At 25.6% G+C, this 17,393-nt stretch overlaps 2 protein-coding genes across 2 annotated transcripts; both read right to left on the bottom strand.

Moving 5' to 3' along the window:
• Nucleotides 1-8,775: 8,775 nt before the first annotated feature.
• LOC113552268 (ESF1 homolog) lies at nt 8,776-12,730 on the bottom strand. The gene is made up of 8 exons (XM_026955059.1): nt 12,676-12,730; nt 12,097-12,561; nt 11,853-12,022; nt 11,681-11,794; nt 11,417-11,620; nt 9,411-10,124; nt 9,200-9,349; nt 8,776-8,892 (listed from the first exon to the last, which is right to left on the bottom strand). Exons 2-8 carry the CDS (start codon nt 12,536-12,538, stop codon nt 8,791-8,793), a joined length of 1,896 nt encoding a protein of 631 aa, XP_026810860.1. The 5' UTR covers nt 12,539-12,561; nt 12,676-12,730; the 3' UTR covers nt 8,776-8,790.
• A 1,202-nt stretch (nt 12,731-13,932) lies between these two features.
• On the bottom strand, nt 13,933-14,920 carry LOC113553574 (translation machinery-associated protein 7 homolog). The gene is made up of 2 exons (XM_026956961.1): nt 14,726-14,920; nt 13,933-14,437 (listed from the first exon to the last, which is right to left on the bottom strand). The coding sequence occupies exon 2, from the start codon at nt 14,431-14,433 to the stop codon at nt 14,239-14,241; it is 195 nt and encodes a 64-aa protein (XP_026812762.1). The 5' UTR covers nt 14,434-14,437; nt 14,726-14,920; the 3' UTR covers nt 13,933-14,238.
• Between the last annotated feature and the right edge of the window lie 2,473 nt (nt 14,921-17,393).

The raw sequence follows: 17,393 nt of genomic DNA, 5'->3' as shown, positions 1-17,393 counted from the left end.
TATATTTCTAACTGAAAAAATTCAACTGCTCTTACAGTCTTGAGGTATTTAAATTTTAATCGATCTATTAAATGCCTTCATCTATTCAATCCTCTTGACTTTCACTTATATTAGGACTGGTCGTGTATAATATTTTAGATATAAATAAGCGTTGGACGTTAGTGTGTACAAATTATTACTATATAGAAATAGAAATTATTTATTACATTTTATTGAATTCTAATTACCATTTACGTTTATTAATTATTCTAAAACTGTAAATACATAAAACGTATCAACTTACTAAAAGTTGTAAAATTGTAAGTTAACTATTTATGGCTTTTAAAACTAAAATACTAAATCATTAAGGCTTTTTTGAACCAGATGAATATCGGTTCTTCCAAGCATACTCACGCGCAACAAACTGCTATTATGGAACTTGTCTTGGTGGCAGGGAATAGGGATACAATGAGTGAGCAGAATAGTGAATACACTATACAGAGTATAGAGTAGAAGACGTATCGACGAATCAACAATGTAATATATATATATATATATATATATATATATATATATATCAACGCAATGGCGAATAGTTTCAAGAACTGCAGTCTGCATGATTGTATGTAATAGAGCTATTTCTTGAATTACAACAAAATAACTAAAATTGTTGAAGAAAGATCGTTATTTTTCATTTTAAATTATTCATTTTTGTCAAAATGTAAATATCAAAATATCAAATGTTTACTTATAACTTAAAAGAATGTGTGACTCTATTTGTGATATTTTTACATTTCTGAAGGAATTACTTTAATAGGGAATTTTAACTTTGTATTACCAATTAGGTACGTTATTAAGCTTTTTGACATAGAAAAAAAAGTTAGCAAATGTGATGGTTATCGCTCTGCTGTATAATATAAGTACGTGTTAACTGTTGAGTGGATCGTGGATTATTGTTAAAGGTGTGTTAAATTTGATTTCAAGATATATCATTGTATAAGAATGGAGACGGTCTGCTTGCTGTCATCCTAATATATCACTATACTGTCTACACTTATAAGTATATTTTATGACATGAATTTTTGATATAGCTATTAAAGTAATTTATTTTACTTGTATAGTATTAGAATAGGTTGATAAACATTTTTCCGAAAACAATAAATTATTTATCATACCTATTGGCATTTAGTTATTATTACTTAATTATTATAACATATTAATATGTATTTATTTTATACTATATTGTATCAACTTAATATATAACTTCAAATTTAATAACATATTCCTGTAATTCTTTAAATACCGTAAAATTATGAAAATAGGTTCGTATTATAAATAGATAATATCTTAAAATAAATAAGTGTCATTACGTATAACAAAATTTATAATAATATAATAAACGTCCCCACAAATAATGTTTTTGATTTATTATAAAATAATAAACATCTTCATTTAAATACATAATACTTTATCAAATGTCTTTAAAAAATAACAGTATTTGTAAACATTTTTTAAATATTTTAGTTCCAGAATCCAGTATTAAATACTTATGACTTTAACATAGTATCAAATTTCCATACCTTATTAGCAATAAAATTTTTAAAGATTTTGTACATTTTTCACTACAAAACACTGTAAATTGTAAATTTTTATAAATTATATCAAAATGTATAGAAAATAAACTATGTACCTACAAACAAACTTATAATACAGATAAAACAACTATAAAATATATTATATTTTAGCATGAAAGTCATTAACAGAAGTAGGTACTGATTGTTGAAAGCAAATTGTGCTGAAACAACATAAATATTATGTTATTTCTGTGTTACTCGGATAGTCGGGTTAAATTTTAACACCGCCACTGCCATGCATGACAACTCATTGGTCATAATAAAGTTCGTTAAGAATTGTGTGTACGTGTGCGTGTATGTGTGACAGTCGTACGTCGACCTTAGTAAAGTATTTTATGTTTGCTTTAATGTAACAAGGGTGTTCCCGAGTTTCCAATTTAATGACCATAACGATAACACTACTGTATTATAAATTTCTATGTAATCATTTTACCTTCTACCTTAAATACTGATCCAGGCTAGGCAGAACCGTATTAACCTTTATAATCACTTAGTGTCTAGGGCCTACGAAAAAATGGTTAAAAATATACAAAAAATAATATTCAAAAGTGCCTATGTTACATAGGCGCAAATAAGGTGGGGCTTGGGGATCTTAGCCTCCCCTAGAATTGCTATAACCGTGAACTTATCCACCACAGAATAAATTAATATTAATATATTATTTTTGTATTCACAGGTTCGAAAATAAAAAAAAACACCCGTTTCATAGTTAAATGCTTCATTAATAGGATTGGGCGAGGATAAAAATACCTATTGTTAATATTACTTAATTCAATAGATGAGCACATTCATCGTTCCGCTCAGGATAACCTACGCACTAAGCAGGCATTAGTTTTGTCAAATTTTTTATTTAAAAACAAAGAATAGGAAGCAGTACTGTATTACTGATGCATACAACATTTTGAGCCCATGACTGATTTATTTACTGCAACGAAAAGGGAAAAAGCGTTTTGAAAAAATAAAATTTTAAATGAAAATAAAAAAAACTTTAAAATTGTATTGCTCTATTTTAAATGCTTAAAAAAATGTTATTATCAAACAATAAATAAATGAGAAACAAATTACTTGCAAAAGCTAAGTATATAGCCCTATATATATATATTATAAAGTCGTATACTCGTATGGAAATATTAGATATTATGTAACGGGTTTACTATTTTTTGAGTAAGTTTTACGCTAAGTATAATAATTATCATAATCGATAGACGATAATCATAATTTGAATTACATTAGTATAATGTTGGTAATGCATATTAAATACCTTATAGATAATAGGTACCTCACTTGAATCTAGAAAAAAATGTCCACGGTAAAAATGTCCGTGGTAAAATTGTCCAAAATAATAAACTAAGTAAAATAACTTATTTAAAAATATTTAAGACATTGATTATAATAACACTTAAAAAAAAAAATAAACAATTCTTACGTTATTCCTGTAGTCAGATATGAAAAGTGTATTTACATTGATTATAAATTATAACATAAAAAAAAAAAAATGAATAATTCTTTCGTTATTGCTTTATATTTAAAAATGTCAAAAAAAAAAAACAGTTATACACAAACACATATTGCCTAATTAAAATTTATAAATGTCAATGATATACATTTTAAAAAGTTTTCAATACTTCTTTCGTTAATTGTTGTACTCCTCACATATTTTTTTTAATTTTCCTTGCATATTAACATACATTTTTTTTCCGGAGGTTGTCCGATATCTCTGCCCAATTTTACAAGGTGTTTTTTTGACATGGATAATTAATGTGTTACAGAGTGTTCTCATTTTATTATGTTACGATTAATCAATTTTTCGATTTTGGAAAATTTTACCATGGACATTCTTGGTTTCGGACATTTTTGTCTAATACCACCTAACTTACATCAGCTTAAAAATGTAGTAATTTTTTCATATTTGTACTAATATACTTAATAGTATATAATATTATATATTTAAAAAAATTTAAAACATTATGTATAATACTATTTATTTGTTTTTATTAACTATTACTGTTATATATATATTTATATATATACTTATAGGTATGTACCACTTATTATTTCTTCCACAAAAATAAATATATATACCAATCGATACACCTATAGAGCGGAAAATGGTTATATATTATGCATATGTATAATAATATAAAGATTATATAATATAATATACCTACTGCATATATACTGTATACAACAAGGGTAATAATGTTGATATAATTGCTGCGTAAAAACTTAAAACAATTGAGACTGTAGTTAATGATGGTGAGTACCTTCAACCGTAGGTACTACGTTTTAAAATTACGCATTTAAGAATATGGCGTCAAGAGTAGGTTATATAGTATACCATTAATCATCTCCCCAGGACGTATAAACAGAGTTGTTTTTTTTATATTTCGTGTTTCGTTCCTATTATATTAGGTACTTACTATTATAATAATAATAACTACCTACCAACCAAGTACCTATGATTCGTCAATATTTATAACTATTATAAATGCAATTATTTAAATTTATATTATATAGTTGCCAGTAGGTACAGAACTGGTCAACCGGATACGTTTATCATGTTTAAATTTGGCTAACAGAACTGTCAAAATTTGTAAACACTGCTATTAAAGGTTTATTAAAAAAATAATATAAGTAGGTAGAATATGAATATATACATGACATCATTGACATTCCACCATTTATAAAATAATAATAATAAGTCATAAGATTATTATTTACGTAGGTACTAATCCTAGGTATCTACTATTTTTATTTATTAACGCTGTATCTTGTATGTACAATTTAAAATATTGGTTTATATATCAATAATAATATGTAGTAAATATTACAGCTATTTTATTTTTTATTATATATTTTTGTTTTTATCGCCAAAGCTATCAAAAGATTAACTAATATGGCAAAAAATAGGGTCAATAAATTATATTACAAATGGAAACCTTTGTTTTTTGTGGAAATTGTGAAATACTGAACTGGTCTCTATGTATTGTCAATAATATACTGGTATTATTATTTATTACTAAATAAAATGTATTTTTAGAATGTATTTATTTAATAAAAATGGTTGTGCAATGCTTAGTAACCATGAATAAAAAATGATTAGATATATTTAAATTAAATAGAAACAACAAAATAACATGTTAGGTAAGAAATTCGAACAAGTTAAATAAGTACCTATAGGTAACTATTATTTATCTAATATATTGCAATTCACAGTAGATACTATATAGGCATATAGGCATAAATGCATAAACTGGAATTATACTGTTGTAATAGAAAACAACATAATATGAAATATATAAAAATATACTTTATTGGATCTTAAATACATATTTAAATTGTAACTGGAATATTAATTATATTTAATTTTTATATGTTACAAGTAACATAAAATATTCACAGGTAGACCTTGGTATTTCAAATTAAAAATTATTGACATTTAGTTTTAAAATTAAGTATGACCTTTTCATTAGTAGGTAGTAGAAACACAGTTTTATTTTAAAAGAATTATATAATATATATAGCCGTAAAAGTATAATAATTAAAATGTTAAATATGCATAATACATGTATAGTTTATGTCTATAATATTAATATTATACCGGGCTAATTCGGCCGATTAAACTGTGATTAAATTTAATCGGAGACGGTACAGTGGCGGCTCTATGGGAGGGGCCCAGGGGGCCATGCCCCCCCTAAAATCCAAAAAAAAAAAGGTGAATTTAATAATAATATAATATGTATAATATGATACGTTTATATTATTACAGTTTATAATATTATATTATATTAGTTTACTAGATATCATTTAATTGTAAATTCTTGTTAGACGTTATCTTATATTTTCGCATAGTACACTAGTATGTAGTATTGTAGTATGAAAAAGGTTTTCCGATAGGGACTCTCGGATTTTCTATAGGTATATTTCTAATTTGGTTGATTTCTTATTATTAATATGATTAACCGTATGACGACTGTCGTGTTTAGACGTTCAGATTAATATCGTTTTAAATGTTTTAGTTTTTGTAGCTTCATTTTACCACAGCCATTTTACGCGAGTCGACGACCAAAATAGTTACCATTGTGAAATATTTAACCTCTGGCTTGTAATTTGCATTGTAATGATACATATTATTTCAGCGTATTAAATTAAAAATTATTTGATTAATTTCTAAACTGTAGAATTAACCAAATTTGATTAACTATTTTTTTTTATTAATACAAGTAAATACTCTATATTTTCCATTAGAATTGAATTTTATTTTTTATATTTTAATCTCAAACTTTACAGTATATCTATAAAAAAGACAATTTTAACCTTTTTTTAGAATTTATTTCAAAACAAATTGAAATAAAATTAAAATTCGAAATTTAATAATAGTTATAGTAAATTCTTCTTTCAAAAAAATAGTTAACAAAATTCGATAATTCCACGGGAAATTAAATTTTACCAAAGAATTCACTTTCGTTATTTTGTTAATATATTACATCATATCGTGAACCTCACAATATCAAGAAGTAGATTATAGAAAAATTATTATAATATTAAAATGACTACTAAAATATAAAATATAATTTTAAAATTTTTTTAGTTCTGTGGAAAATTTTAAAAATTGATAAATAAAATATTAGAATCTCAGAATAGATTACATCAGGAGCGATTCCAAGGGGATGGGGGCTAAGGGCCTTGCTCTCTAATTATTACAAACAAAAAAACATATTATACTATCAACTATCATAAAAACGTACAAGTATATAGATATATCAATATATCATATATAGACACATTTCTGTATAGATTACGAAGATATGCCAAGAGCCCAAGAATAATAAGAAAAATTAAAACAAGGGCCAACCAAGTCTCTGGAGCCACCCTAGATTACATTTTATCCAGTCTGTGTTAAAATTATTTATAGCAGATAGAAATAAATAATAAAATTTGTTAATGGTTATTAGCGTTATTACTCACATAAACTTTTATAAAAAACTGTATCCCGTGGCAAACTTAATCCAAAATTAATTGAAATTTTATCATCGAATTTTAGAAATATTTATAGACTATAGTTAATAATAATAGTTATTGATGGAACAATTAAATTTTATTAGAATGAATGAGTAGGATACAAAATATAAAAAATACAATTGTTCATTTATCATGGTCATATAAGTTTAGCAAACTTTTATACAATAATAAGTATATATATATAGTGCCTAGTGTAGTATCCATCGGTCACCCCATGTGGGATTCTATTTTGGATATTAAGCTTTTCAACTAGGTCAAGTGTCAAAATTTAAACATTCACAATTAAATACCTACTCACTGCGTTGTACTAAAAATAATATGATACCTACAAGAAGCCCTTAAGTGGAAATAATTTGTTTCTAAGTTTCTTCATTTAAAATATTTAAATGTTATTTCAATTAAGTGGATTTCTGGACTTAAAACAATATCAAATTTTAATTGACATACTCGACATAAATCCTTAAATACATTGTATCGATAACTAATTAGGTACTGATATAAACATTATGTATCTGTATATTGTATAACCATAGGCGTGCGCAGATATTTGTGGCAGGGTGGGCTAAGTCAATAAATATTAAGAATCCTGAACTCTGATGGAAGAAACAATTAAAATTTTACATACTTTAATTTACCTACTCATAATCACCCACTATTTAAAGCATAAATCATTCATAGGATTAAAAATAGATACATATTTTTTTTAAATTAAATAAGAAATATTGTAATTGCCAACACAGTTTAATACAATTTTGCAATCTGTAATGATAATATGACATAATATGATATCAATTTTATTTTTAAAGACATTTAATTCATTATTATTTATTATCATTGTGTATCGGTTATTTTTCACCTGCCTATTTAATGTTTTATGATTTTTGTAAAATCAAAAATCGTTATGTTTTGAACATATATTACTATGTATAAAAATTTCGGTACGGCCCCCCCCCCTGTAAGCACGCTTATGTGTATAACTATATAATAAGGTAAGGTAAAATAATAACAAAATATAACACCAGATTATTATAATATATACATTATATATATTTGAATATTTAATTATTGTTTATTTCATTAAAGCTATAGCTCAATGGTTTAGTTATCAAAATCTGATAACAGTGATAACTATATTAACTATATTCTCATTAATTTAAACATAAATTTTATTGTGTTACTATAAAAGTATAAAGTTTCAGGATAATTATCTATGTATGTAAGTTTAAATAATAATAAAACCATTAATAATTCATGAACTTAAAACTGCCACAAGAGTTAAATTTAAACCTTAGTTATTTGTAAATGTATCATATAATACAATTTTATTGCAAACCTAATGTAGCGTATTTATTGATATATTATAGGGAGCAGATATTAAAATACCTATTACAATTATTATTAAAAATCTACAAGTTAATACAAAAGTATAATACAGATATTATTAGGCATCAGAGGCATCACTGTGAAGCAAAATCTAAAATATTTGTCCAGCCAATCTAATTTATATGATAAACCCATTTGAGAAGTGAAGTGATAACTTAAAATGACATATGAATTGGGTACCACTGCTAGACATAACAGTATAACACATACAAAAAAGTGCCACAGAAGCAGATATTATATCTGTGTCATCTGCCTCTAAATCTTGGATTATATAGTGTATGAGTCGGAGCCGGCCTGGAGAAAATTGTATTTATTTATTTTGCCAAAAAATTATAGTACACAATAATGTATAATTTTATTAATGCGAGGCCCAAAATATTATACCAAAGCGTGAGACCCGGAGCATGGGCCACTCTGGCCCCTGCCTAAAACCGGCACTGATATGAGTAAATGATCCAAACTTTAAATATGCCAGTATGCCACTGGAAACTCTATAATTCAATATCTAAAGGGATTTGGGATAAAACAATAAAAGCAAAATAAACAATATTATAATAAAATAAAAAATAAAAATAACCACAATCAATAAATACCAATTTATGTCTAAAAATTACAATTCATTTTATTAGTTTAATATTTTTTATTAGATACAAATGTATTTACTTATCCCAGATAACTGAAGCAATGCGAATATAATAATAAGGATTTAATAAAACAATTATTCATTAGCTGATAAATTATTTACCAAGATAAACTATTAAAAAATTAATATTTATTTATTATGCTTAGTTTTACTTTTGATAGATTTTACAAGATTAAATAGTTCTGGATTAATAATTGATTGTTTGGATTTCTTTTTTGGAGGAACATCAACCTATAAATAAATAAAATAATTATAATACTAATATATTAATATTTTTTATTCCATTTAGTTCCAATATATTACTTTTAGTGCTTGTATACTTTTTTGTACATTAAGTTAATTGTATTGTTTGTTAAATTATATATATATATATATATATATATATATATATATATATATCAATAATAGTTTACAATACCATCTTGCCCCAATGACACTGAGAACACTGAAGTAAAAAGAATACTCATTCTCAGTGTCATATTTATATTTTTATATTAATTGTTAACATAATTGTAAATAATATTAAAATCTTACTAACTTTTTCGGTATCATACTGTTGCCTCCTTGATGCCTTTTCAGAAATAAATTCTTCCATGCCTTTAGTTCTTTTGAATTTTGGATCAGCAGGGTCAATATTAAATAAATGTGATGTGTATAATGCCGAAAATCGATCATCTTTTACATCCACCTAAACAGCAGGAAGATTTATGAAAAACAAAAAATAAAAATTTAATGATTTGATAACTTACAGAGAAACCATCACTAATAGATTTTTCATTTAAAATTTTCTTTTTATTCTTTTTCTTTAGGCCTTTAATTTCTTCTTCTTGTATTTTTTTCATATTAAAATGTTGTTTTTCACTAGGTTCTTCATCCATCAATAACAATTCTAGTTCTGCTTGTTGTTTGATTTGAGTATTTTCACTCTCTGAATCATTTTCATTATCTTTAGTTTTATTTGTTTCTTTTCTAAGTTTTTGCTTTTCTCTCATTCTCTCTTTCTTTTTTTCCATCATTTTCTGGAATGGTGTCAAATTTTTCTTTGATTTTTCATCAACTGACTTTTGTACCTTTTCTTGCAAACCAATACCCCACGAAATTTCTAATTCTGAATCTTTACTCGCCTTTTTTTCTTCTTCATCTTGTATGTTTTGTAATAGTTCTTTATATTTATCTATCGGAGTTTTTTTAGAACCACCATCTTCATTATTTTCCTCAACAGATTTATTACTTTCATCATCACTATTTTCATCTTCTGAACTAAAAGCTACATACTTCTGTAAATCGCTATCATTAATTTCACTTTTAGGATTTGTCTTCAGTTTATTTACTAATTCACTACGTCTTGGATCTGTTTCATCCCATGTAAGATTCACTTTTGCTTGTTGTAAAGCAGTAGTAGTGAATAAATGAGGTTTATACTTAGTTAAATCCGGTAATTTATCACAAATTTCTTTTGGTTCCTAAATGATATAACATATATTTACATAATAATTTTATTATGCATATTCATTATATCTAGACATAATACATATGCTGGGTTGCATGAAAAATATATTAATTTAATCATTTTATACAATTTAATGGACTTTAGCTCACTATTAATTAATTTAATGTTTAATAATTGTTCACAAAAACCCGGCAATAATCTTTAAAATTAAATACATCTAGACTAAAATATATACATATATTGGTATTTTAACAACTGTTAATACAATTAAGAGGACATTTCACTCTCATGTGTTGTCTTCTTCTTACATATGTACAATATAGTAAAAACCGTTTTACGTGGATAAAAACCACTATGGTTGTAGTCTAAGTTAAACAACCCGATTTTCACACTTTAAAAAGGAAAACATTTGGTTATGCAATATCGTTTTTAATTTTTTGATATTACCATTATGAAAAAAGTTCTAATCATTTCAAAATCTATTATTTTTTTGTTTTTCAAACTTAAATAAGTTTTATTTTTAAGTTCTTATATTGAAAAAAATAAAAACAATGCTGCAAAGTTCAAGATGTCCTCTTTTTAGTGTGTAAATTTGGTTGCTTAACTTGGGTTACAGCCCGAGTGATCCTTGCCTGCATGAAACTTTTTTTACTATGTTGTACATTTGTAAAATAGAGATAACACATAAGGGTGAAGCGTCTTCTTCAGATTATATAATAATATAATATTATATTTAAGTTATTTATTAATTTAATAACTACTAAATAAATAAAAAAAATTGAATAAAAATGCAATTGAATGCTATTAATTAAGTCAAAAATTAAAAATACATTAATTTAAGTTAAATTAAAAATTATAAATTATATTTAATTTAATCATTAATTGTTGTAGACGAGATACAATTCATGAGTCATGATTTTTAAAAAAATTTTAATTTTAAATAAATATTTATAAATATTCAAACTTATAATCCATCAATAGTTTAAGCAAAGTAGTTTATTAGTCTTTTAACATTCTCCTGAATACGTTCTGACATTAATGATAACAGTTTCACTTCTTTTAATTTTAATTAAATTAATTTTTATACTAGTTTAGACTTTTTTCTCTGTTTAATATTATTTATTTATTCTACTTTTATAATTCATAGTTATTTAAAAACAATTAAAAAATACTAAAAATGTTAAAGATCAAGCATGGATTTTTTAATATATAACATAAAATGCTATTAGCTTTAAATACATAGTAAAAGACAAATACTTATTGGACCTATATTATACTTGTCAATTAAAATAATTAGATAGTTACTTGATCAAATTCTGTATCATCTGGTACAAATCGTAAATCTAAACGTGTGGCACTACTTTCGTATTCTATACCATCACAATCAGTATATATTTTACCAGCAGTTCCAGGAGAGTCACATACAATAATAGCATAATAATATTTAAGTCTTGCTAGTTGATATTTACGTAGCTTTTCCATATGAAATTTACTTCCATCTTCTTCTTCCTAATTAAAAATTAAAACTATAACTTTTAATATGTATATTTTAGAAATTATCAACAGTACTTGATCACTATCATCAGATGAACCAATTTCCTTGGGGTTACTAGAAATCAGTTCAGGAGGCCCTTTAACTTCCTCTTCTTGCATTCGTTTCATACCAAACTCAGATGGATAAATCTAAATAAACATAATATATCTATGTAATTTTAGTAAAAATATTTGTTTATAAACTTACAGTTACAGATTTTATGTAACCATCACTAGGTAAAAATGAATTAAAAAGAATCATTAAATCAGCAGCTTGAATTCTATCCCAATCCATATTACACAATGCTAACCTAGACGTGGCTTCTTCAACATTATCAGCATCCTTGTCTAATTCTCCCCAACAATGTTCTACGTTTTCTGCATACAAATAATATTTATTAAATATAAAATTATAAAACAATATTAAAAACTTTTATAGATAATATATATACCTTCATTTTCTTCATCAGAAGATGTATCATCATCTGATGAGCTGTCAGACAATAATTCACCATCTCCTCTAGCATAATCTACTGTTTTATCTTTTAAGCGGTCTTTGATACTTTTACTGGTTATGTTACTGTTTGAATTACCATCATCATCTTCAATTAATGTTTGTTCTTCTGATTCGGATTCTTGAATAACATCATCACTAGAATTTTGCTCAGAATCTGTGTCATCTTTTTCATCATCAGACATATGGTAAAACTTTTTGAAGTCATCAGTAGTAGAACCCCTCAAGGGTTTTCCTCTTTTATCAATAGTATATTTAACTTTAAATCGTTTGTCATTAAATATTGATTGAAACCGTTTATCAATCTTAACTTTGCGATCAGCTTTAGGTATACGCCTAAACTTTGGATCATCACCAATTTTTGAAAATCGTTTATCCATGATGAATATAAAATCTAAAATCACTAAAATAATGACAAACAATGTTCTCAAAAGCTAATATTTTTTACCTAACTAACTTAATAATAAATAATTAATGAAATTTTGCGGTTAATCATTATATTGGTTAAAGCACTTACCAATTAATATATATATATTTCTTGAAGCACAATTTTTATAATTTGTGTGAATTTTTGTTTTTAGATTAGTACATATTATAATATTATTTAATTTTTAAGAACATAATTGTTATCATTTTTTTTTTTTATGTATTATAATCATACATGCACGTGTTATTTATCAACAATTCAAATTCATTCCACGGTTTAAGATACGGTCTAGATAGCTGCTGATAGACCGTGGTTTAAGATATACCTTATCATGATCTATTCTATGGTATAATCAGTAATTATAGAATTGCAAAGTAAACATAAATTATTATTATGCTTACAATTATATTTTTTGGTTAGGTTTGCGACATAATATAATTAATATTAATTAATAAAATCATGGATTCTAGGTAAAACACAGTTTTGTTGAAACATGAAATATTTATTAAAATATATGATTATAATAAGATACAAATACATAAAGTAAATAAATCATAATAAATATCTAGTGAAATCCCAAGTCATTATTAATTATTATATTACCAACTAAATTTAAGTCATTTAGTTTTATAATGTAATCATACTTATATTATGTTATTTAACATCAAAAATTATTAAACATTCAATTGTGTTTTTAATTGTTCAAGATTTTTATAACTTGAATAATATTGTAGATTAAAAATACATTAATTATCATAACATTGTAAATCATGCCAAATAAACCCAAAGTAATTTATTAATTAGTCTGAAATATGTTTTTTACTTACCTGATATAATTAATAGAATGGATAATAATTCATTTAAAATAAATTAAAAATATTTCTAGGCTTCCCTAAATTTTTTTTAAAATATTGATTTATTACTATAAAAAATGTATAAATTTGTAACAATTTACAAGTTATGGACTTTATATTGTGTTAAGAAAATTTTCCCAGGTGAACACAATATAGAATTTACAATACCAAATTTGGAGTATATTATATTATACATATAAGGTGCCATAGTTGTTCCCAGTCTCCCAGAAAGGTATAGACAAGCAACAGCAAACTCTAAAATTTACTAGTTGATTTACTATTGGTGGAAGAATCCACCATAGATTTATTTACATCATAATTAGATCACAAACTTTTAATATGCAACATTTGTTATCTTTAAACACTAAGAAGTGTACCCGATAAATAATGTAAATATTGTATTATTTTATTACTATTTCATACAAAGTAAATGTATGAATACATTTTACTATTTTGTGTTAAGATTTGAATAAATGTCATAAGATAATAAAACTTATGGAATACAACTTAAAAACATTTATTTTAATTAATTCAATAATTCGGTTTGGTTGTTTTCAAGACCAGTTAGTGTAGTAAGAATAATTGGCTAATAGCTTATTGATAATTAGTGATGTGCTACATTTGAATAAATATTTTATATTTTTGAACTTCTGAAATTATAATAATAGTGAACAACTTTTTTAGTATAAAATAAAATTGTAATTATTATTAAAGTAAATAACACAAAATTGCTTTTTAATTTGAAATCATACAGCAGGATTGGTTTTTTACATAGGATCTTAATTGCATAGTTCGTACATTATTTTTTTCCAGATTTCTTTATACCGCCACTGACCATTGGTCCCTTTTGGGCAGCTTTTGTTTTAAGATCATTCAATGCTTTTTGTTGTTCTTTTAATTTTTGTTTCATTTTTAAATCATCTTCATCTATTTCTTTGGATTCTTTCTTAGGGTTTTTTAAAGGCTTCTTTTTTCCTCCTTCACGTCCTGACATATTGCTGTTAGAACATAAAAATAAGAAATCAGATAAAAATGATCTATATATCATAAGATAAAATGAACAACTACTTGTATTTAATGTTCTTTTAAAGTGTACATATTAAGATGAGTATTATTTTTTATTAAACAAAAATAAAAACAATTCAATGTTGAAAAATGAAAATAAAAACTACATTAAAATGCGATGAGTTGTTACTATACATACAATTTGAAAAAAAATCTTCTGTGATGTACAATGGTTTAGTGGTAAATTATATACAAATTAATGAATTTAAATCAATACTTACGGATAGTTTTAAAGTATCGGTTACTGAATTAAATGTTAATGACAGTTATTTAAAAAATTGTAAGGACAAACTAACAAATTAATATTTAAGATTTAAAAGGACCACTACGAGCTATGTCCTACGAGTAACGAGTGTGTCACAAAATAAATATATTATAGTGTGCTGTGTGCGCTATGTGCAGATTTAAGATTTAACCCAATGCTTAATGCAGTATACATTATACAATACCAAAATTGGTAACCAGATAGTAAAAATCAGTTACCATAAATATGTGGTTAGAACCATTTTTCAATTCAAAGATAACAATTCAAGGATGTTAAATACTTTGAAAGCCCGGAAATAACGGATTTAAAATTGTTTATCTACATTATTATCAACACAACACAGAACGATAGCTATTATAACTTTGTTTTTATTGAAATATATGAAATATAATATTGCTATTTGTTAATTACTTTATTCCAATGCAGTGAGTTGCAAAAGAGTTTTTTTCGAATATGTATGGTGTATTTACAATCAGTTCAATAGATATAATAAGTATTAAGTACAACATTTAAATGCGATAGATTTTATGTTGAAATAATCAAAATTAGGAGAGAATTTACCATATTGGCACCCTCAAGTGAATACTTCTGAAGAGTATCTTTGTCACTGAGTAAGCTGTTTTTCTGTTTTCAGATGCTTTATGAATTTATGATACACATTAATTATAATTAAGGTTTGTACAGTTGTGCTGCAAATTAATGTAATAATTTAATTTAAAAAATCTTACCGAATGAATAAATATCTATGTTAACAAATTATTTCAATGATGTCATATATTTTACAGTCATAAGATTCATTTTTTATTTTTTTAAGCTCCCAATCTCTTTTTAATAAAATAACATATTGGTTATCCTTAATTTTATTATTTTTAAGTTATAAACTTGTAACTCGAAAGTATGTTTTTTCATTTTAATGAACACCTTTGATTTTCGAGTAGTGAAAAAGTATTAAACGATTTGAGTAACAATATAATAGATTGAAGAAAAAGTTTTAATTATACCTTTTTAAGCGAAAATAAAGTATTTTTTAATAAATTATTATAATGTATGCCTGTTGTACTTTCTTTCGGGCTGTCCAGCCATCCTCAAGGACACGGGTAAACTCGTTATCATGTTAACCAAATTAATAATAAATCGGTTAATAAACATTCATTTTGTTTCTATACTTAATTATTGTTGATTTAACGACATTTTTGAACAAAGATATTTTTTTTTACGACTTTTTCAATAATATATTTTATAAACCACTATGGTGCTTTTCTAACAATCTTCTACAACTTTGACAAAGTTGTGTAAAAATTAAAATCAGTTTATAGTCTTGATACATAAAGTGGGATTAATATTTCAACCATTTTTTTACTTCCCTAATGTTTTCTATTTTTTAGAAACATAGAAATCCAACAATCCCGAACACATTATACCTACATGAGTATAAAGTGAAAAGCCACTGCAAACGTCAAAAATGACATTGTATGCGTTTTATTAAATAAAATGTAGATATGTTAAAAATAGTAATGTTTTATAATTAATTTTAAATTCTACACACAGTTAATCGGTAGTGCACAGATTTATCCTGTCACTTTTATATTGCTGTTCTCGAGCCGTTCGCCAAGTATATAGAATTGTCCCCGGTGGCTTCAGGCTCATACCATAATCACGGTAACAATTAGCACTACAGAACAGAGCATTTATTCGATACTGGTTATAAAGTATTATAGTTCTCTGTCAGAAAGGTAAAGCAGGAATTCTGCACGGCGATTTTATGTCCGTAAACTTATTACTGTATTGTTTGGGGGTTGCATAGATTCTATTCGGCTCAAAGATGGCCAAATATGACTGTGAAAGACTCTTCAAAGTCTTCGGAGATAATTCATGCACATCGTTCTCGGATATTATTTGTCGTGAACTCCGGCGAGTATAGTTGGATTAGGTATATCAAAGCGCTGAGTTCTCATCAGCCGGCACCTTACTGCACGATCAACCGAACTGAATCCGGGACTGGATACCCACAAACGTCTTTAACATTCGTAATTATTCATGTATTATATAATTAGTGATGTAGTCCTAAAATTTTTATGGGTGCACGCCTGAATCATTGAAAAAAAAATGTGTGGGGCCATGCCCCCCACACCCCCCTAAACAGTACACGTTCATGTTATCTACCAGTAACTACCACATATTTGATAAACAAAACTAACATTTTCATTTATAAATAGCATGCTAAATCATTGACCAACATAAAATTATAGTAGACAAAATACTCAGGGTAGATAGCATATTGAACAAGTACCCACTATTTTGTTTATTTATCAGTTGTCTATAATATAATATACAATAATACCTAATACAGTATGATATATAAATATCAAAATTTAATAAATTTACATATTATTTACTGGGTGACGTTAATACATCTTATTCATGCCCCGTGTACCTGCGTATCATGATTTTCGTTAAGGGTACACGCATAATTATAAAATTAGGAGGTGGGTACACGCCGTGTACCCCCGTATACCCTCCACTACACCACTGTACATGATTGACTTGACGCTGACCGCGAATTTCGATAACGTACAAATCTGCAAAATTGAATACAAAATTAATTGTTTTCTGTGTTGTTAATT

Source organism: Rhopalosiphum maidis, chromosome 2, assembly GCF_003676215.2.
Source record: "Rhopalosiphum maidis isolate BTI-1 chromosome 2, ASM367621v3, whole genome shotgun sequence".
Classification (NCBI taxonomy): Eukaryota; Metazoa; Arthropoda; class Insecta; order Hemiptera; family Aphididae; genus Rhopalosiphum; species Rhopalosiphum maidis.
The sequence above is the reverse complement of the archived record's forward strand: the minus strand, read 5'-3'. Positions and strand labels throughout refer to the sequence as shown.